We start from the raw sequence: 21,768 nt of genomic DNA, 5'->3' as shown, positions 1-21,768 counted from the left end.
GGTCCGGCGGGGGGGCCGTGCTTTAGCCCGGCTGACAACGGCATTTTACACCTTTCCCCACCCCCGAGCAAAAAGCCGCAGGAGCAGTGTTTGCTCTCGCACTGAAGGTTCATGGAGGGAACTGGAACAGCTCGGATGCAAGCAGCTGAGCAGCACTCAGATTTGATTACATGAAAGGACTGAAGTTTCAAAACCAGCCAGCTAGCTATAAATAAAGTCATCAAGGAAAAATAGTTTCGGGTTTGCTTGCCTCTGCCCCAGGTAGCACATCTCCAGCGGCAGCCTTCCTTGGATTCTCCGCGCTCTTACAGCATCCTACAGTGGGAAGAGCCCCATTCGCCCTAACACAGTTTTGGATACAAAGGTATCTGGATAAACATGCTATATATTTATATAGGTACACAAATGAAATTATAGAAAATAGCGATAACTTACAGGGTTAAAACCCATTAAGTGTTAACAAAAAAAAAACGCTGAAGAAAGTTCCATATTTAACCCTTTATTGCACTTTGAACATATACATAACATTTCCCACAATTACTGATTATTTCAAAATTGATGCTACACCTGTCACATATAATGTTGCTTGAAGATGCAACAGTTCAGGCACTGATCCTGCAGTTCAAGTTAGAGCTAAAAATATTTACAAAATTACATTTTTTTAATTACCATAAGTTTAAAAAGAACATCGTTTATGCAATATAAAAATCAGAGGATTGAATTGTTGGTTTGGGTTTTTTTACATACATCAGTGTTTCAAAAACTACTTTCTGTATGCATATGATTTGACACTTCAAAAGTTTAAGCATTTTAATTTTTCTTTTGTCCAACTAGGAACTCCCTTAAGTAAAAATCAGTAAAGTTTGAGCTTTAAAATGCTATACCATATAATACAGAATCAAGATAAACTTTAAACTAATATTTTGTAGGCTCCAAAGTTGCATTTCTCTCTATTTAAAACATTTTTTTAGTAATATTTTCAAAATGTATATGTAAAATGTGAGTGAATTAATGACCAATGCTCTCAAAACCCTCAGGTCTTCACAGGCTGAACATCTTAATGAAAAATGTCAAAACTGCAGCACACAATCATTTAGACTTTAAGTATAAATGAAGTTCTCCTTTTGACTCTATTTCACTCTTAAGCCAGTTAGTTAAAAATGCTAACAGCTTTTTCTGGTAAGCATCCTTTGAATGGGTGAAAGCAAGTCAGAAATTTCTTATTCCTTTGCTTTTCAAACACAGAGCTAAAATACTTGAGGGTGTTTTTTATTGTATGTGCATTGTTAAGGAGACCATACTAAACCCACTAATATATTATTGTTTAGTATAAAATTATCACTCTAGAAAATAAATAGCCTATTTGATATGCTAATTCCAGATGGATGCTTAGAGTTTGATGCAGAAACTGTGGGGTGAAGTTTTGTGGCCAAACACAAAGAGCACTGCCGACAAATTTTACAGAAGATGCAAATTCCGTAAGAATATATTTACTACATAACTAATGTATATACAATTATTCTCTCTGTTACAGAAATACTGAAACTAAGCAAATTCCCTAATTTCCAGGTGTGCCTCAGGTTATGTTTATGTAAAATGAAAACTACTTGATAATATTGCACTTTAGAGACCTGCTATAATAATAAAAAACCTGACAGTCCTTTTAGCTATGTAAACTGCTCTTACATTTGAAGGACAAGGGGGACCTTTCTGTGTTTTGATGAATCGGTAGTTAGCTTATTCAGTGGAATTCTAATGAACAGTTTAAATAAATTCAAGATTGGTCTATATAAACAAATGCTGAAAACGCAAAGAGGAGAGGAATACAACTGGAATATACTGGAATGTCTAGATAGAGCTGATCAAACCAACAAAAAAGGAAAGAAAACTTGTCCTGAATGCATAGACATCAGTATTAGAAAATGGGAACCAATTCTATGTTAGAGAAACCCTTTCAAGCAATATTAGATACTACATAATTTTACAAATTCAGTGTTTAGATATACCATTGTATAGCAGAAGGTTTTAAAGTTAACATTTCCTACAGCTGACCTAAAGGTTAGTTCTACCTTTATATAAAACCCTTTCAACTGCTGAATTCAAAGGAAATAAGCAATAAAAGGTGTGAACTCTACTTTTGTAATCTCAGGTATGTTTTTGAAGCCCTGTATTCACATTAATCTTTGTATTTCTTTCTCCTTTGAAGGTTTTAAAATGTAGTTTATTTAGTTCCAAGTTCTGAACAGTTTCCCTTGTCACTGCAGATGCCGGAAGTCCAGGAATTGTCCATTAAAATTATTCACACTCTGTTTGGTACTCCTGTAAGTTCTGTACTTCTCACACAGAAAAATCACATAATATTACAGAAGACATTTATCTTTAACTAGGCAAGAAAAAGGAATACTGCACTGGGTACACTGCTCATGTTTGAAGTATAATATTTGCAGGAGACTCATTGCTGTATTTTAAAAATACAAACATACAATATGAATCCTTATTATGCAAACAAATTTGCACCAAGCCATTCTCCTTATAATGGCAATAGACCATTCTGAAGGCTAAGACTACAAAGAAGTTATTGGAAGAATGAGACTCAAAAATTATGCAGAGATGAGAAACATGGAATATTATTGGAGGAAAAAAATAGAAGACGGTGAGAAAATGCTTAGTATATAAAACAAGTCAAATTACATTCTCTAAGAGTTCATACATTAATTTTAAGGTAGACTTTAATATGCTTTTGACTAAGAACCAAAAAACACTGTTAGTCCTGTGTTAATTTCTTATATTCTTAAATTTCTAATGACAGGACTTTGATGAGATCAGATTGTTTTAGCTACTTGAAAGTAGTGCGAAATATCTGATCTAAGGCTTGTAATAATTTCCTTAGACTTTGAAATAAAAAAGAAAAAAATTAAAAATTGAGGGGCAACGTGGGATACCTGCTTTTGTTACCCAGTGATGAAAATAGGTCTTAATATAAAAAGATTAGCACCTCTCCCAGGATCAAGAAAGAAAGAGAAGCTGCAGCAGTTTAAAAAAGATTTCAGAACACCTGCATCACAGTTTTACTTGAAACAAAGCTCTACAGAAATTATCTTCAAGATGTGCCTGACTTGCCTTTGATAAATAAGTTACTGAAGTATGTGATACAATCCACAGACTTACCTGTTACAGAGTTTGGTACTTATACTTGTCTACAGCAAAAGTAGATATTTAAAATACTTCTGCAAGAGACTGTTGACTCAAGTCAACTTCAAAAGGAGAATTATTCAAGAAATAAAGCATATTCTGATTTGAAAATTGTTTTTCATCTTAAAATATTACTACTTTTAGCATATCTTTGGAGGAAAAGTGGGAAAAGACTGAGAGCACATTGTCCAAAAATACAGTAGCAAATTGGAAGTAGATGTTCTTGCAGAAAACTGAAGTTTCCAACATCCAGTTTAATAGCAAAAATACTTATTCACTTTCAACTCTTAATGTGTTTCTGATGGTGAGCTCCATTTTATTTTTAAACTGCTGGTATGTATTTGTTATAGGGAGTTCTAAGCAATTAAGGAGTCTGTTTCCAATGGGATACCTTATACGCAAAAATTTAATAGTAGGTTCAGGATCAAAACCAATGGATGGTATAGAAGAGGAGCCTGTTACGAACAGCAGAATATCCTCAAACGTCACTACAGACTCACCACCTAAAAAAATAGGATTAGGTGTTATTTATCACTGATGGTCTATTACACATAAACCGTTATCCTACATGCTAAGCATTAGATCAAAAAAAGCCCACATAAAATGAGATCAATATGCTGAATAAATATGCAGTTCTATGGCTAAATAAGAAAATGTTTAACAAGCAAAACTCACTTGGGTTAGTTCTGAAAAATCTTAAGTGAATAGAAAAAAACTCTTCTGTAAGAAAAAGATAGAAAACAGTGGGCTTTAAGACTTTAGACAAACTATCTAATAAAGGATTTTTCTGTGTCACTTGTGTTTGGTTTTCTTTTTAAATTCACAGGAACTCTAGTTCCTATCTTTCCTTTACTGACCCCTCTAAAGTTTGATTATAATTGGACAACAGTTTCAGAAATTCTAATTAGTAAGAAAGAGGGTGAAGAACAACAATTAGGAACTGACAGTGACTGCAAACCCTTGGATTTATTTATCCCACTGAACTCTATAAATCAAACCCTGTATATATATACCAGGGTTTATATATACCCTGAACAGGGAAGGGGAGAGAAAAAAAAAAAATTACTTACTTTCCACATCTTGCAAATAGCCCATCCAAAAATCAGCACCTTTAACTTTATTTACATCTGATGAGGAATGGATTGAAAAGAGATCACAAATAGTTTCTGCTGAAAGTCTTTCGGGTTTGTAGCACAATACGCTAGAGAATGCATCTGGATGCATTTGCATTTTCTCTAGAATACCAAGAGTTTTCAAACCTTGCCTAAAACTAGGAGAGGGAAAAGAAAAAAAAAAGAAAAAGAGTGACCATGCATCAGAACTCTCTGTTTTATAAAGCTGCAAGATTGGATACAATAAATCTCCATCTGCTGTCTCCAAGTCTTGTCAATAAGGTCTACATAGTAGTCCCATTTTAGCTTGCAAAATATGTTTAACTCTCATTTTAACAATCTAGATGTTTCTATGGAGCTTTTTGGGCAGATGAAAGAAATACCAGTGATATGCAGAAATTATTTCCTAGTACTTGACTGTATGTGCAAAGTTTACTTTTTTTACATAAAACATTAACAAATCTCTTTCTTACAAACATCTCTTCAGAAAACAGTTAAAATTCCTTGTCTTTAGGTAAAATGAGATGTCTTAAAAGATAGCCTTTGCTTGGCTTCTGCAAGTCTGCGTGTGCTTATATGCTATTATTTCTCCCTGTGACAAATGGAGATAACAGTATCCTGGGCTGTACTAGGAATGATGGTGCCAGCAGATCAAAGGAAATGCTCAGCTTTAACTCTGCTCAGCACTGGTACGGCCACACTTGAAATGCTGTGTCCAGTGCTGGTCTCCCCAGCACAAGAGGGAAATGGACACACTGGAGAAGAGCCTAGCAAAGGGTGACTCGGATGATTAAGGGACTGGAGCATAACCCTATGAGGAAAGGCTGACAGACCTGGGATGCTTCGGCCTGGAGAAAAGACGGTTCAGGTAGAATCTCAATGTCTACAAGTATTTGAAGGGAGTGTGCAAGGAAGTCAAGAGACAAGCTCTTTTAAGTGGTGGTGCCCAGTGACAGGACCAGTGGCACTGAGCACAAACTGAAACACAGAAGGTTCCATCCGAACATCAGGACCCACTTTTTTACTGCCTGGGTGACCGAGCACTGGCACAGGTTGCCCAGAGAGTCTGTAAAGCCTCCATCAATAGAGGTATTAATAAAAAGCTGTCTGGACATGGTCCTGGGCAACTGATTCTAGATGGCCTGGCTTAAGCAGGGGTGGTAGACAAGATAAGTTCCAGAAGTCCCTTCCACCGTACACACCAATCTGACTCTGTAATTTAACTACATGCATTTAAACACACTTGCCTCTCCAAAACCAAAATCAAACCAAAGCAAAGAACTGTGGGTTGAAAAAAAATTCACTTGTTACTGTGCATTGGACAAGAACATTTCAAGCAACTGGCTTTACAATTTGGCTGCCATAATCACAATTTAATTTTACTTAAGGTGTTTACTCATAATTTCTTACATACCAATAGGCTGAATCAATAAAATTCAGAATAAACATGTTGAAAGCGTACAGTCAGGGTGTAAAATATTTAACAGCTAAAATGACCAACTCTTTATTTACTCTCAGTCCTTGACAGTGGCAAGCAAATTCTTGTTCTACTCACTTATGCACATTTAAGCCCATTTCCAAAAATGCACAAAACCACATTACCCCTAAACAGGCTAATTATTATGTTTTACTTTCCAACTGACAAGTTTTAAAATGCGATATATATTGTTCAAATATGCCAGAGGGCCTTGACTGAAAGACTAATTGCTTTGAACTTTATTTAAAAAAAATCCTTACATTCAAAATTAGTTTTTATAGCTCTTAGAGATTCAGTTGATTCAAATTTGTCAAAGGTAACACTATAAATGTTTTAAGTATAAATCCAGCTATATTAGAATAATTAGCATCTAAGGCCTTTTTACTGAGCAGATGAAGAATTGGAAGTAATGTCAGTGATTAATCAAAGAATAGTCAACAGCTGCAGCTTTTCCAGTCAATGAGGTCATCACTATCTCACGGAAACATCAATGCAAAGCTGATGTTCTAAGCAGGTCAGCTTGTTGACATTATTGCCCTCCTAATGGCAAACACAAACTCCCTGATTAGAACTCTGGAAAACTCATTAAAATTTGAAACATATGTTTAACATTTCTAAAATTTAAAGATTCTGAATTCAAACAATGCTGAGTTAAAAATGAACACAAGCTTAAGAGATTTTGTAGTCTTTGTGATGCTTTAAAAACTTAAAAGTGAAAAAAAAAAAGTTTTAAAACTGTGAATCTGCCTTCTTCACAAGGCTGAAAAAGGAATGCGACCAAAAAGTGCAACAGAGCAGATATGTAGAGAAATAATTTCAGTCCTTCAGTTTAATTAGTCCTTCAGATAATTAATCCACTGAAAATTACGGTACACTCCATTGATTTAAATGAAGAATAAGTAAGAACATGTGAAAGATAGTTTTAGTGACATATTATTTAGTATTTCAGTGAGGAAAAAACCCAAGTAGCATGAAAACTCAAACAAAACAAACCTTTCTAAGGGTGAAATAATTCTCTTGATTACATGATGGATCAATATGTCATTCACCAGCATGTTCTTATCACACAAAGCTGTTATAGGTCTAAAACATCCAGCAGCAGCAAGGAATTCATAGCAGTCATGTATTGTAGACTGTAGGCTGGACAGACTATTTGCATATTTTATCTGTATAAAAAGACAAAAGTAGGAATTGGTTTACTACATGCATGTATATATGTGAAAAAAAAAAGCTTTTTAATTTCAATGAAAGTTCTATTCAGTAAGTCTTTATCTCCAAATATAGTCTCGAATTAGAAATATAACTTATTGCATATTACCATTTTTATTGTTTGTGCTACATCAACATCAGCAACATCTTCCAAAACTGGCTTCACATTCTCTGGACCATAGACAAGACAATCAAATAGTGTTTTGGAAAAGAAACCAGGAGATGGACCGCCGTGAACCAGAGAAACTGCAATCATTTTACCAGCTTCGAAATAAAGGTTTTCTTTTACAGCTGCAAATAGAAAAATATATTTGCTATTTATGCATAGAAATGATTTGTGATCCTCACTTTTTAAAAGAAAGTGTCATAATGCAATTTCTTCTTATTTTAGGAAAGGCAACAAATGAGGTTTGCTGTCTCCTGATGGTTGATAACGAACATCCTAGAAATTTGAGGAAAGGAAAATAAGTAGCAGAGAAAGTGAGTAAGGAAGAAAGGAATTCACTTGACAAGAACAAGTCTAATTATTTGCTGTATTTCTTCCTTCATTGTCATCATTTCCAACTAAACCAATTTTTTTTTTATTATCACAAATCCACACTCCAACTGCCTTCAGAATTAAAAAAAAAAAGAAAACAAAAAATCCAAACAATTTTTAGTCATCAAGATGATACTTGTGAACTGACACTCATACTGGCTGAAGACTAAAAAATGTTTAAAGTTACATAGTTCTCAATGTATTTTTGAACAAAGCATTTAATTACCTTGAAAATCAAGGGACAAATTCTTCGCAGAAGAGCCCTCAAACAGTGATGAATTCTGAAGGTGAAGCATTAATAATTGGAAGAAATGGTGTTTTGATGCAGCAGAAGTATCTGTCTTTGATCTATTTTTGCAGTTTGTGAAATTTATTTCAATGGTGTTTGTAGGACTGAAGTTGCGCTGTCTAAATCCTTTTAAAGCACTATTCCAGATATCGTCTGCATTGATATTAAGCCTTGTTGTTTTTGTATTAACTTGTACTTTTAACTCCTTCAGAATATTACAAACTTCCCTTCTTCGCTCTCTTAAATGCCTATGAGAAAATTAGATGCATTTTCAGATGAATTCATAATTATCAACAGTTATACAGAAAACATTCTTACAAATCTATTAAGAAGAACACTTCTTTAAACACTATGGCACATTCAGGTATTGCCTAAATTATATCAGTAAAATATTCAGTGTAGATTTTTTAAATTTTAACTCTGTAGTAGTAAATTTTAAAGTACCTCTAAGAACTAGAAAAAAGGAGGTAGAAATAATTACCCTGGCATAAAACAAGTAGTGATTTTTATAAATCAGTGACACCAACACAGTGACAAACAATTCTCACAGTGTCAGTCTACATTGGAACAATGTAAAATGAGTGAGAAATTGAACTTTACCATTTTGTGTTACAGCAATATTTTGCAACCAAATCAGAATAATCTTTGTCGGTATAATTAAAAAGACATTTGAATAGGAAGAAATGTTGCAGTTCTCATATAAAAAAATAAGACCTCTTCTTTGTTTTCTAACTTCCAACCAAATGTTTCAAATACCCGATCTACTAGAAGTAACTAATTCCTTCATCAGAATTTTTAGCTCATAAGGTAGAATTCATCAATTAACTACTCACAGCCAGATAAAGAATTTTACATCCTTAAAATGAATATTTTATATTAAAACATGTTGTTTTAGCACTGGTTTTAGTACAGTCATGAACTATGCCTATGCTACAAGTGCAAAAACCTTGAACATTCAAAACATGTCTAATTAGAAGAAAGCAACTAGGATTCTTTTTATTCCCTATTTTCTAAAGAATAACTAGCCATGCTTTAGTAAGGATGAATATACATTTCTGAGTTTTCATCCCCTTACTACCTGACCTAAAAATTCTCAATAGGTATCATTCTTTTCTCCTCGCACCCCTCTAGCATTTATAAAAAACAGAAGCCTTTATCGAGCTATGACTCCAGGTTTTCAGTGTAGTCATTCCATTTTTCCAGTGACTATATACATACATCTATACACATACGTATATATATATAAATATATCACACAGCTGGTACAATCTGGGCCAGAAGACTCCTAAGAAACCTGGATCACAACTTTATGGAACAGGTCCTAAGGGAGCCAACTCAGAGTGGACCTTGTGAATGAAGTGGAGATTGGTGGCCGTCTTGGCCACAGTGACCTTGAGACAGTTGAGTTTAAAAGCTCTGTTGACAGGAGGAGAAGTGCCGGCAAAACCTCAGTTCTGGACTTGAGGAGAGCAAACTTCAGTTTGCTGTAAAGTCCCCTGGGAAAATGTTTTTGCAGGTGCTGGGGTCTGTGAGATATATATATATACACATACACACATATACATGCAAACAAGTAGATATAGGTACAATACACTCCTCTCTCCACCCCCTTTGATATTTTGTAGGAATTATGGTATAAAGCCATATGCTAGATTACTCTTCAACGTAAGAAAAATTAAAAGAAAATACTTTTGCCTCAAGGACCACTTTCTGTTTGACATCAGTGGAGATAAGGACATCGTCACTCTGTTGGATGCTGGACGTTCTAGGTGTGAGCAAGGTGACAAGTTGTTCTGGTACATTATCTTTGGTGATCTATAAGTCAAAACAGTATTTTAAGAAGAGATACAATTGAAGAATGCATAACCACTTCTTATTTGAAGATAGCCATATAGTTTCCCCCTACCATGAAGTCCACCAGTGCCTGAACTACAATTTTAAAAATAATAATTCAGTATTTTATTACATGGTGTTTTCAGGATCTGCTTTTAGTTGCATCCCATAGATGAGATGGAAGTCCTAACTGATACATTAAGTAAAAACTAAAATCATTAATTTCTACAGACTTGACAAAATTTTAATTCAGCACAGGAAAATATTATTATAAACATCTGTAAGTTAGATTTCTAGAACACTATTAAAATGGAAAAAACCCCAATAAACAAACTTAAAGTTTTGCCATTTGTATATTCTCAGTTACCTCTAAATTGTTAAGGTTCCTTTAGAAAGGATCTATTTTTATCAAACTAAAGTGGTTTTCATGCCACAAAATCCATATAACTATTGTTCATGGCTTACTCAGAAAACTTTAATCACTAAAAACTCTAGTTTTAATCAATTAGCAATTTAGTGTAAGAAGTTTCTCCTACAGAATAAGCCATCACCTCCTCATGTTTGAATATTATGTAGTAATCAGTTTCTGCTCGAAAACAGAAAATTACACACTGGAGTAGAAAATTGCGTTGGGATCCAGATGACTGCCGAGGGGTCTTTGGAGATGGCTCTTCCATCAAACAAGTTGTCCCATCTGTCTCTTCAGAGGTAGCCAAAGCACGCTTTTTCTTTCTGCTGTACTTCCCTGTATGATTAAATTATATTAACTAGTATATTTGCTAGCTGTAAAGTACATTTATGTAACTTAAAGTTATCGTTTAAGAAGTCACTATCACATTCATAACTTTACCTGATTTTGCCAAGATACTTCTGCATTCTATGCACTCCCAGTTTTGCTCCCATGACTTCAGAGATGAGCAGGCCAAATGAGTCCCACGAGAACCACAACACTGACAACGTTTTATTTCCCATTTACTAAAATTAAAAACTTAGGTATTTAGTATTAGACAGAAGAAAAGTTAAAATGAAGGCTATTCAATCCAGACACTAAACTTAACAAAACATAATTTTATCAGCCTGGTAGAAATTATTATAATCAAGGGGAACTTTCTTCATACAAGATGTACTTACAAGAAGAAAAAAGCAGCTCATGTTTCAAGACCTTGTATTGAATGAAGCTATGAATTAGTGTGCTCCCCTGCCTTGAAGTCAATAGTTTACAGGCAATATTTTCTCCTCGTATTGCTAGTCAGGAAAATCCTCTTTATCTTATGGGTATCCACCAGTCGACTTTTCCAAATGGTAATTTTTTTTACAGGAGAGCCCTCTTGGGAAAAATTCAAACTACTGACGTGTTGGTGAACAGATATTTTAGCAGGGCCTGTTGTGACAGGACAAAGTTCACTTCCAACCCAAACCATTTTATGATGCTATGATGATTCTTACATTCTGAAGAAGACTCTTCATTAATGACAGTGTTATGTTTTTTATTTTATGTTTTTATTAATGACTTATGTTTTTGTCTAGATTTCTTCAATTTTGCTTAAACATACAATGGAAAAATGTGACTGATTAGTTCAAATACTGGAAGCCTAAGGTACAACTTTTAAGGCAAAGTAAATCCTGAGGTGCACACCTACCATGAATGAACCATGGAATGCTTGGTCAAAACCATATAAAGCAAAGCTAATGTCTACAGGGAATAACCACCACAGTACTACAGAAACAAGTCTTCAAAGTAGAGGCTCTGACAGCTTTGAGCATACTCACACCAATGAAAAATAAAAATTTCAGAAGCACACAAACAAAACAAAAATTCATGCAGAAAATGAACTTATTAAAAAAAATTAAGCAAGTGGTAGAGCAGAATAAAGCCTTTCACATGACCTCTTATTACACTATCAGCAGTATTCTATCTGCCACTTGCATGCAGCGGGACAGCTTGCAGCTAGATTGGTTTTACTAGCCTTTACACAGCTAGTTAATTTTCACATAAGTCTAGTACTTTAACAATAATTACTCGTAAAGGCTCTAAGTATTTTAGCACTTATTAAATTGCGGAATTAAACTCAATGAAAGACACACAATGTTCATTTATGTACAAGCTAATCTACGTGTTATGTTGATGCACAAATTCTATTTCAGCTCTGTATCAAATGAGAACAAGGACAAGATAACCGATAAGCCATTAAAGTTGGTTTTCCTGGCTTTCATAACCTAGTTAGAGAAATTTAGTATTGAAATATGGAGTGAAACAAACACTTTATTTAGACAGTGTGCTGGCTTGACATTAAAACCTGATGCTGAAAAGTATCAAAGGCTTTAAATAAATAAATTCTAATGATAATAAAAGGCAAAAACCAAACCACACCAAAGAACTATTCTATTGTAGGTTATACTTTCCTGCTAAAGCATCATACCTATCAGGTTCATTATAGTCTCTTCCTTTCTTGCAGAGACATCTTCTAATATCACAGTGTTGATAACATTGCAGTAAGTCTTGATATGCGTTCTCTTCAAGTTCCCAAGACGCGTCCCTATAAACAAGGCCGAAGATCAGATATTAGAATTCTATTTCCAATTGTTTAAATGGGTTACATCTTTTTCCAAATACAGAGTATGTAATAAACACATGAATATACTTCAACCATGCAATGTTCTAAGCAACGGTTAAGACAACTGAGAGGGGGAAGAAAAAAGTCTAGTAACTAAAATAATACTGTAAAATACAGACAGACTTCTTGTGTACAGTTACTTTGATTTGAAGTATTTATTATTTTTCACATGACCTCAGTGTGTGTTTGCTCTGATTCACATTATTTCATTTTCTCTCTCACAAGAAACACAGATATTTGTTTAGGTAACCTACTCAAGTTACCACTGAAAATGGACTCATGAAAGGTAAACTCAGAATTTTCCCGGCCAGTATGGCAAAGTTCATCAAATATTTTGACTCTACTTCCTCTCAAAAATCTTGAGCTTCTGACTCGAGGAAATTAATGGTACTCTCTGAAGAATAATAGTTTTTAGAGAATACTACTTCTAACAAAGAAACATCATCCTGATCACTTTCTGTCATACTTTGAGCCTCATCAAGTGGTGGAAACTTATGAAAAACAACTCAGAATTTTGGAAGCCGTTATTATGCTAAACATATCCTTAGCAATACCTTGGCAGAAGATAGAAGCTGTATGGCTAAGTAATCAGTCAATTACAATTCTGTCTGGATAGAAATTCAGATAATCAGAAAACCTGGGCACAGAAAGCACACTTCTATGTTAAGGCAAAATAATTGTATTTATGAAGTGCTTTTATCTTTTAATTGGATTCCTAGCTGAATCATGGCATTAAAAATGACTTTTCAGAGCTTTCTGTTTTATGTTTGAGATAATTTGACCTTTGCCAATTTTTATGCATAACTAAAAGGAAACAGGCTACTCCTTAACCAAAGTGAACAATTCTACAACTGAAGGTAGAACTAAAGTTTCACATATTAATAGATGCAGTTCTATAGAGTATCAAAGTTTTTGTAGAGGAGTGATTATCACAAAATTACTTACCTTTCTGGAATGTATATGCCCATTCTCAACATTTCTTTTTGAAATTTGTCCTTGTTATTGCATACTGTGCACCTAAAGAAAAATATCCCAGCACTCAAAGCTTGATACTGTGTCAAGAAAAAAAAAAAAAACACAACAAAAAAACCAAACCAATTATTGAATTACTACCATCCTTAAGATGCCAATAAATGTCTTAATATTGATGAACATTACATTCAAGGATGCAATCCTCACACGGATGTTAAAGCTGACATCAATCATGATATCACTTGATACTGATGCAAACGGTGAGCATTTTCTCTTCCTTTAAGGGAAAGAGATCACATGCTAGATCAAGGTTCATAAACAAAAGCACAATCCTTTTCAAGTCAACCTCTCCAAATCCAGAATAAATTTACCAAAAATAATTGTAACTTTTTCTGGCTTTGGACTTAGGCAAAGAGAACTGATGATGGACAAACGACATTTTTAGCATTCAGATTCTGCACATAATGATTTGCAAGAAAGTAACTACCTAGGTTGAACTTCAGTTCCTAAACATAAGTGAAGGCATGAAGTGTGTATCACACATGCAGAAACGTGGGGGTGAGGAGAGGAAAAATTAATAGCATTAAAAAACCAAAATCCTTTTTTGTCTCCGTAACACAATTTTAGCATTGTCCTTCAAACCTATTTCCATACCAACTACCTCAATTAACATTAAGCAATTTCACACAACTTTAAGCAGCTGTTCCATTGTTTTTAAACAGAGAAGAAATGTGATCTCTGTGGATGCAAAAAGCAAGGGAGAACCTGTGTTACCTGCAAGCATTCTCGATGAAACCAAGCACTTTTACAGCAAGGACTTTTCAATACAGTGTATGCTGGAAGATGTTCAACCAAATCCAGACATATTGTGCACTGTGACGCTCCTGTAGATTCTTCATCCATAAAAGTTTGGACTGGTTTATGTTCCCAACAGTAAGATCTAAAAATAATAATTTACAGTTCCCTTATCAATATAACATAAAGTTAAATGTCTTAATAGCAGCTTGAATGGATGGTGCTGTGTTTTGATCTGTGAAGAAAAGTGTTGATAGTACAGGCATGTTTTAATTATTGCTAAGCAGTGCTTGCACAGAGTCCAGACCTTTTCTGTTTCTCACACCACCCCAGGAGCAAGCAGGCTGGGGACGCACAAGCAACTGGGAGGGGACACAGCCAGAACATATGACTCCAACCAACCAAAGGGATATTCTGTACCATGACATCAAGCTCAGCAATAAAGCTGAGGGAAAGGAGGAAGGGGAGACATTAATTGCTACACATGATGAAGCCCTGCATTCCTGGGGATAGCTGAATACCCGTCTGCTGATGAGAAGTGGTGAACGAATTCCTTGTTTTGCTTGCGTGCACAGCTTTTGCTTTACTTAAAATGTCTTTATCTTGACTAAGGAGTTTTCTTGCTTTTACCCTTCCAATTCTCTCCCTGATCTGCTGAGGGTAGTGAGCAAGCAGCTGTGCTTGCTCTTCTGCCTGTCTGGGTTAAACTAGAACACATGTAAACAAATTATTTATCTAACAGAGCAAGTCAACAGAATGACAGTAAGGAAGAATCACGGTGCCAACTGATGCTCTGTAAATTATAGAGGTCATATATGTCCTTTCTCTCAAAACTTCTGGTCCAAATAACACGTTTTTTGTCCTCAGAACTCCAAGTTCTTCCTGTATTTCAGTGTTACCATGACATTAAAGAAGAAACTTTTGAGTTTGCATACTGATTCAGCAGTATAGGTAGTGTGATAAATTTTATAATTTAGCAAATTTTTAAAGACATAAGACATCCAAGAAGTGCAGCTCTAGAAGAAACCTTTTTGAAACTGCATAATCTTTACATGTGTATGTAATGTGAGTCATTTTTTAAGTTGAAGTGCCTGCCAGAGTTCAACCCATCCACCCTGCAAACTCAGCTCACAGTAGGCAGAATAACGCACTCCAGCATTTTGACTACAGCCAAGATGCTAGACAGATGATAGCAAAAGAAAATAAACATTTTTTAGACATTTGATGTTAAATCCATTTCTCCTGCAGTCCATCTCCAGTAAGCTTCGAAACACAACAGAATGGCACACAGTGTTGTGATTGCTAAGAGATATAGGTACCCAAACCTCTGCCATTTCAACAAAGGCACAGGAGATAGGCAAACAAAAAAACCCCAAATCAGTCATTATGCAGTTTATTTCAGAGTCTGGAATTTAATGCTCAATTTTATAAACAATTTAACTACTTGTAGAAGCACTAAGTTATGTATTTAGAAGTGTTGAGAACTTAGTTTCTAGGTATTAGGTATGCAATATAACTGTTGGCCTCCCTGTCTTCCACAAATACAATATTTTTTTCCTAGATAACCCTATGTCATTTATAATTAACAACCTATCCAACTACAAGTCAAGAAAAAAACAAGCCATCTCCTGTATAAATATAATGAATTGAAAATGGAAAACAACAAAACCCCAAAACTCACCTGAAGTCTTCCATGAACTGGAAAATACATTCCCTTTTTATCCCACAAGGAAAATGGTAACTTCGTTTGCATTTGGGAGCTACACATCCAATTGAAGCACCCTTTTTCTTACAGATATTACATTTCTAAAAATAATTTTAGAAATAAAAGAATATTAACATCTAAAGTCCAAGTAAAATTACAGGAATTAAACCAACAGAAAAATTATAAATAGTGTGTAAGAAAGAATATTGGCTAATAGATTGTAACTATGACAAGACTAATGTGGTTTAGCTCTGTTTCAGTGAGTAAATATATATAGTTATTTCACAGATATTATGTATTGGTTTATATGCATATTGTCTTGTGACATGTAAGTTAAAATACAAGCTATTTTACTAGTACCTACAGTTTAGTTGCATCTATAAAATTATATACTGCCAGCTTGAGGCTCAGCACAATGTCTGGAGGTATTATGAAAGTGTAATTTGCTAATATTCATTTATCTGCAACATACCCAGGGAATAAAAATATTTGCAAACTTTAGAGGCCCAGAGAAGCTGACTGTGGTTGCAGGACGCATTGTGGTAGCAAATCCCCGCCCCCCGGGCCACACTGTGATCTGAGAAATGCTCTTTAGACCTTGGCCTTGATAAACTGTACCTGGACTAAGTCTCTCTTGAGCTTATCAGAAACACTGTTCCCAGGAACTAATAGGTATCTAATGAGCTCCTGTTTTTTAACAAATATCCTTGGAAACATATTTTTCTTGGCTGAGTAACAACCCAAGAGGAATAATACTTTTGTTACTGAACCTTCAAAGAAAGCTACTGACTCGAATTGTGGCCAGGATGGAAAATTACTATGACTAAAACCCACTTTCTTGTGACCCTATAAACAGTGGTCCAAAGTGAGACCCTTTGAGCTCTCAATTCCTAGAAGATAAGGGACTAATGTGTATGTCTCAAACACTAATAACTGGATGGATATGGAGACAGCCAAAGACTGTCAGTAATACAAGACAAGAGTTGTTGGTAATAACCAAGGACTATTAGTATTAACACGACATGGGAAAGAACAAGATTTGGCTGGAAAAGGGATGCCAGGCAAAGATGGGGCAACACTTTTCTGTTAAGAACCACAACACAGTACAGCACAAGCACAGGAATAAGTGGCAGGAAGTGAGCATGGATTATAGGATAAGGATTAAGACCACCAAAGACCCCCAAAGCCCTCCAACCCATTTTCAGAAAGGCTGGAAAGAACGGACTGTGCATGATAACTAATTTACACAGAAAGCAAGAGATCTATCTTCAAGGGCAGAGAAACTCATCTTCCTGGTGGAGAAACATGTCCACAAAAAGCACCCCTCCCCCTCAAACCCAGGCAGCACCCCCAGGACTGACACAACTGGAGAGATGCTGAAACCAGGACTGACATTCTCTCAGCTGGATCAATACTGGAACCAGGACTGGTAATCTCTCTCTCTTCTCTCTTTCTTTAATCCTCTCTTTTAATCCTTTTCCTTTTTCTTTCTTTCTTTCTTAAATCTATCTTTCCCTCTTTAATTTCTCTCCTCCTTTTCACCCTACCCCTTTAACCAAAACCCACTGCTGTGTGCTTATATAGGTAGGTCAGGGACTAACATACCAATTTCCATGCCAAGCACATAATTTACTAACAAAACTTTCTAGTTGTTTTCAGACCCTTTGACTTTTGTCGTTCCTTTTGCCCAACAAGCATTTACGAATCTTAGGTGCTTCCTGCCCTTTAAGGGTGGGTCGTCACAACTTCTGCAGGTTTTTTTTTCCCTCATGGCTTCCAAAAACTCAACAGACATGTTACTTAAATGTAAAATTCAGATTCTTGAATGGGCTCGGCACACTGTCCATTGGAAAAAGAAAAGAAAACAAATCCTGCAGGCAACACCAAATGCACTTAAAAGTTACTTTTCCCCTTATGATAATACCAAAGACATTACTCTTACCAGTTTTGCAGCTCTATTTACTTCTTTTCTAATATCTGTGATTAAGAATCCATCCACACCTTCGTCTTCTTCCCCTCTCTGCCAAATACCACTTGACATCAACTATGAAAAGAAATTAAGTATTTTAAAACATTTACCTACCTTAAGATTTAAAATGATGTACACTGTGCTTCTCAAGTAAGAGAGTTTAGTCTAACAAAGCTTGTATGCAAATATTTAAATGATTAAAAAGCTGATCCAAAACATTTACATATTTTTGTCTGATATGACAGTAGAGAAGAGTAACCAGTAACATGAAAATAAATATTTCATAACATCAAAGTATTGTGTAATACTTTAGATCCCGAGACAGTGTATTTTGCCTTCCTTTTTGAAGTATACAGACTATTCAGATAATTGTCAAACAATTACTTTCAGCATATAAATCTTCAGAGGAAGTAAAATTAAATTAGCTGAGTTAATATGAATGACAATTGTGCTGTGGAGATAATGAAGCACAGTAGGAAGTAACTGTACTGAAGTGCTACCTAAGAGGAAAAGTAATTCGCTTTAGAGGAGATTCAAATAAACACAGAATCAAGTAACTAGGCAAATCAAAAGAGCCATAAGATAATTTAGATTAAAGTTAGTTAGGTAGCTACATCACAATCTTCAAATAACTAAACAGTTTCACAACTTGATGCCTTCTGTATTCTTTACAATCTCATTTTATAATTTCAACATAGCATCATTTTAAAAACAGTTTTATCAATATTTTAGTCAAATAAATGTAAAATTATGTACTAAAACCAATTAAATATATTTTCCAACTGTGAGACATTTGGCCAAGAAAAACGAAACTGCACCACTCATTGGTCTCTTTCTAGAACTCTTTTCTTATATAATATGCACTATATTTAACTAAAATCAAGGGGGTTTGTTTGCTTGCTTTTAAAAGTAGACACACCATAAAAGATACTGTGATGAGCTTCCTGCAGTTAAAACATCTTATAAATTGTAAGGCTCAGGATTGCAAGCATGCCCTTTCCTAGCTGTTCTGCTCCATCAGGATAGGACTTCTTCCTATCGTTTCATATGGCCTTATATAAGACAAAATAACAAACAGACCTATATTTCCTTCCAGCTGCTTCAAATTTATTTAAGAAAATAAAATCTATCTTTGTTTAAAGATAATAAAAAAATAAAATCAATTCTATCTTTGTTTAACTTCAGAAAACCTCCACTCTCCTTAGTCTTTAAAGGATTTGGTATCCAACCTATAAAGCCACCTGCAATCAACACTCCTGAAAAAACTTGTTGAGAAAACATACCCCCCAAATTATTCCCGATACTGCTGAGACTTTTTTTAAACTTGGGGGAAAAAAATTCAAACAAAAAACTTGTTGTATGGGTTTGCTTTTTTTTAGGTAGTCATATTATTTTAAAGACCTGCAAAAATTTAGAATTTGAGAGATAGTTGAAGTATACCTTTAAGACTATGAAGCTTGAAAAATGTCAAATGTGATAACTATTCAACTGCAGTTTATATCCATAGCTTTGTTTAAATTACAAACTTTTACTAATTAGTGACATTGTAGCAATATGATCAGTAGGGTATGTATTACTTAACTGAGAAGTAGGATTATTGTTTGTTACAAAGTCCTGTGTAACCTCAGAGAATAGCTCACAGCTAAAAAAGAACTAAACGAGAAAAAGAAAACCTTTCTCTACTTTTTCCCACAAGAGGTGAAATTTTCACATTCCAAATTTTCAAACTACACTTCTTCTACAGAAGGAAATATGTAGGTGCAAACATGTACCTTCATTGCTATATGCCAGGATAGATTGGGAGAATTAAATTCATTTAAATGGACCATGAATAGAATTTAGCTTTGAATAAAAGCTTGTTGGGATTTACTTACTTCATCTGCTTCACCTGACAAGTACAAGCCTTCAAGGAAATGAGTTAAAGCTCACAGTTCAAGCTTTAAAACAACAAAACTGTTAAAATGACTGGACAGATTATTACTATTAAATACTTTTTGCACTTACATTTGTTTTTCCCAGATAAAACAGAAAACTCCAAGATCAACACCAACACTTACCAAACAGTAATAATGAACAGTAAGATTGCATTCCACAAAGGTTTTTTTTTCTCCATACTTTTCAGGGCAGTCATCTGTTCGTCCACAGAGAACACAGACTAAAACAAAGAATCATGTTTATTATCACAGTGAATATACTGGAATTACTACTGATCAGCTACAGAGGAGTAGCTTTCATCTCTTTTAATCACACGCACCTTCAAGTAGATTCCTGGATAAAGGACAGTAGATACCCCTTTCCTTAATGTTGAATTTTATAGTAGATACAGAATAGAGTACTATTTGTTCCTTCTCTAGTTACTAAAAAGAAAATACTTCACCAGCCTGCTGATTCAGGAGAGGTCCATGAGCCAAGCTAAATTCACAAGAAGCTTGTGCTCCCAACTGAAATGTTCTTCCCCAAACACCTGAAGATATCAAATGGCCAACAATGTCCAGGTGCATATAAAATATGTAATCTAATTGTTTTTAGTATTGTACATAAAGTCATCACCATATTAGAATCCATGAATCGACTTAACTATTTCTTTGTCTACTTATGTGATAACAGTGAAAAGCATGTGAATGGTACCCTGACAGTGCCAAGTCATATGCTACCACTGCTTTTAAAACACTGAAGGCTTTGAGACAACATTGGATTTAACTAAAACCTTGAGGATTACTCACTAACTGAAGTTCCTAGCCGACTAACATACCTCCACAGACATTTAACAGCTTCCCTTTAATTCACAGTAGATATATAAAAGACAGATTAACAATATTCTAACAGCAAGAACAGTCATAATAGTGCCAAGAATAGGGGTACTGCTTCAGCCCAAGGAAGCCCTGAATGGTACATCTCAAACACAGCTCTGTGTGATTTGGCAGCTGAATTCACAAGGTTAAAATACTGAAAAACACTGTTTTAAAATATTCAAATTATAGCAAACAAATCCAACAAAGTTTATAAGTGGTTCTTTTTCATGTCCTGAGACAAGTGGTTCCAATGCAATTTCACAGAATTGTTAGGGTTGGAAGGGGCCTCTGGAGATCACCTAGTCCAACTCCCCTACCAAGTCAGGGTCACCTAGAGCAGGAATTCTCTCAGGTGGGTTTGGAATGTCTCCAGAGAAGGAGACCCCACAACCTCCCTGGGCAGCCTATTCCAGTGCTCTGCCACTGTCAACGTATAGAAGTTCTCTCTCATATTGAGATGGAACTTCTGGTGTTTTAGTTTATGGCCATTGCTCCTTGTCCTGTCTCTGGACACCATTGAAAAGAGTCTGGCACCATCATCTTGACACCTGCCTTTGAGATATTTATATGCATTAGTGAGATCCCCTCTCAGCCTTCTTTTCTCCAGACTAAACAGGCCCAGCTCCTGCAGTCTCCACTCATAACAGAGATGCTCCAGACCCCTAACCATCTTTGTGGCCCTCTGCTGAACCCTCTCCAGTAGGTCATTGTCTTTCTTGTACTGAGTGGGCCAGAACTGGGCACTGTAACTTGATTACTGAAACCCACCTGTTCTTTGAGCCCAAATAAAACCAGTTACAACTGGCATTATATATGCACATTAAATATTTCTGAAACTATGTAATAAAAACTTTACTTACATGTAGTTTGACTGTCAAAAGTATTTGGTTTACTCATCCTGAGTTCTGGCTGGCACTCTGTCACGAAAAAGAAACAAGGTATTAAATACATCCAGTACCTTAATGGCCATTATATACCTCTTTTACATTTTATATAAAATTGTAAAGATGAGCATAACCTCAATAAACTAAAAGCAGGAACTATAATAAAAGAATATTAGAATTCAACCGTTATTTTGAGAGATAAGGGTTCAGAAAGCAGGATGCAAACAGTCTAAGAATATTTTTTCTGGAAAATGAAACATACAGCAGCTTTTAACTATTTTCCCAAACTAACAAACACACAATATATTTTATTTTCTAAAGACAAAATAAAGTCCAATGCAACAGCTAATTATGTACAAATGTAATTGTACAGAAGAGTTCTTACT

The 21,768-nt window shown here is 35.1% G+C and overlaps 1 protein-coding gene across 1 annotated transcript; it reads right to left on the bottom strand.

Annotated features, from left to right (window-relative positions):
* Nucleotides 1–483: 483 nt before the first annotated feature.
* G2E3 (G2/M-phase specific E3 ubiquitin protein ligase) lies at nucleotides 484–21,412 on the bottom strand. The gene is made up of 15 exons (XM_064658527.1): nucleotides 21,359–21,412; nucleotides 19,764–19,861; nucleotides 17,680–17,781; nucleotides 15,714–15,838; nucleotides 14,012–14,177; nucleotides 13,211–13,317; nucleotides 12,071–12,187; nucleotides 10,501–10,625; nucleotides 10,263–10,395; nucleotides 9,507–9,632; nucleotides 7,755–8,065; nucleotides 7,100–7,281; nucleotides 6,775–6,947; nucleotides 4,263–4,462; nucleotides 484–3,695 (listed from the first exon to the last, which is right to left on the bottom strand). Exons 1-15 carry the CDS (start codon nucleotides 21,393–21,395, stop codon nucleotides 3,463–3,465), a joined length of 2,235 nt encoding a protein of 744 aa, XP_064514597.1. The 5' UTR covers nucleotides 21,396–21,412; the 3' UTR covers nucleotides 484–3,462.
* Between the last annotated feature and the right edge of the window lie 356 nt (nucleotides 21,413–21,768).

The sequence above is a fragment of the Pseudopipra pipra genome, chromosome 6 (assembly GCF_036250125.1).
Source record: "Pseudopipra pipra isolate bDixPip1 chromosome 6, bDixPip1.hap1, whole genome shotgun sequence".
NCBI classification, from domain to species: Eukaryota; Metazoa; Chordata; class Aves; order Passeriformes; family Pipridae; genus Pseudopipra; species Pseudopipra pipra.
The sequence above is the reverse complement of the archived record's forward strand: the minus strand, read 5'-3'. Positions and strand labels throughout refer to the sequence as shown.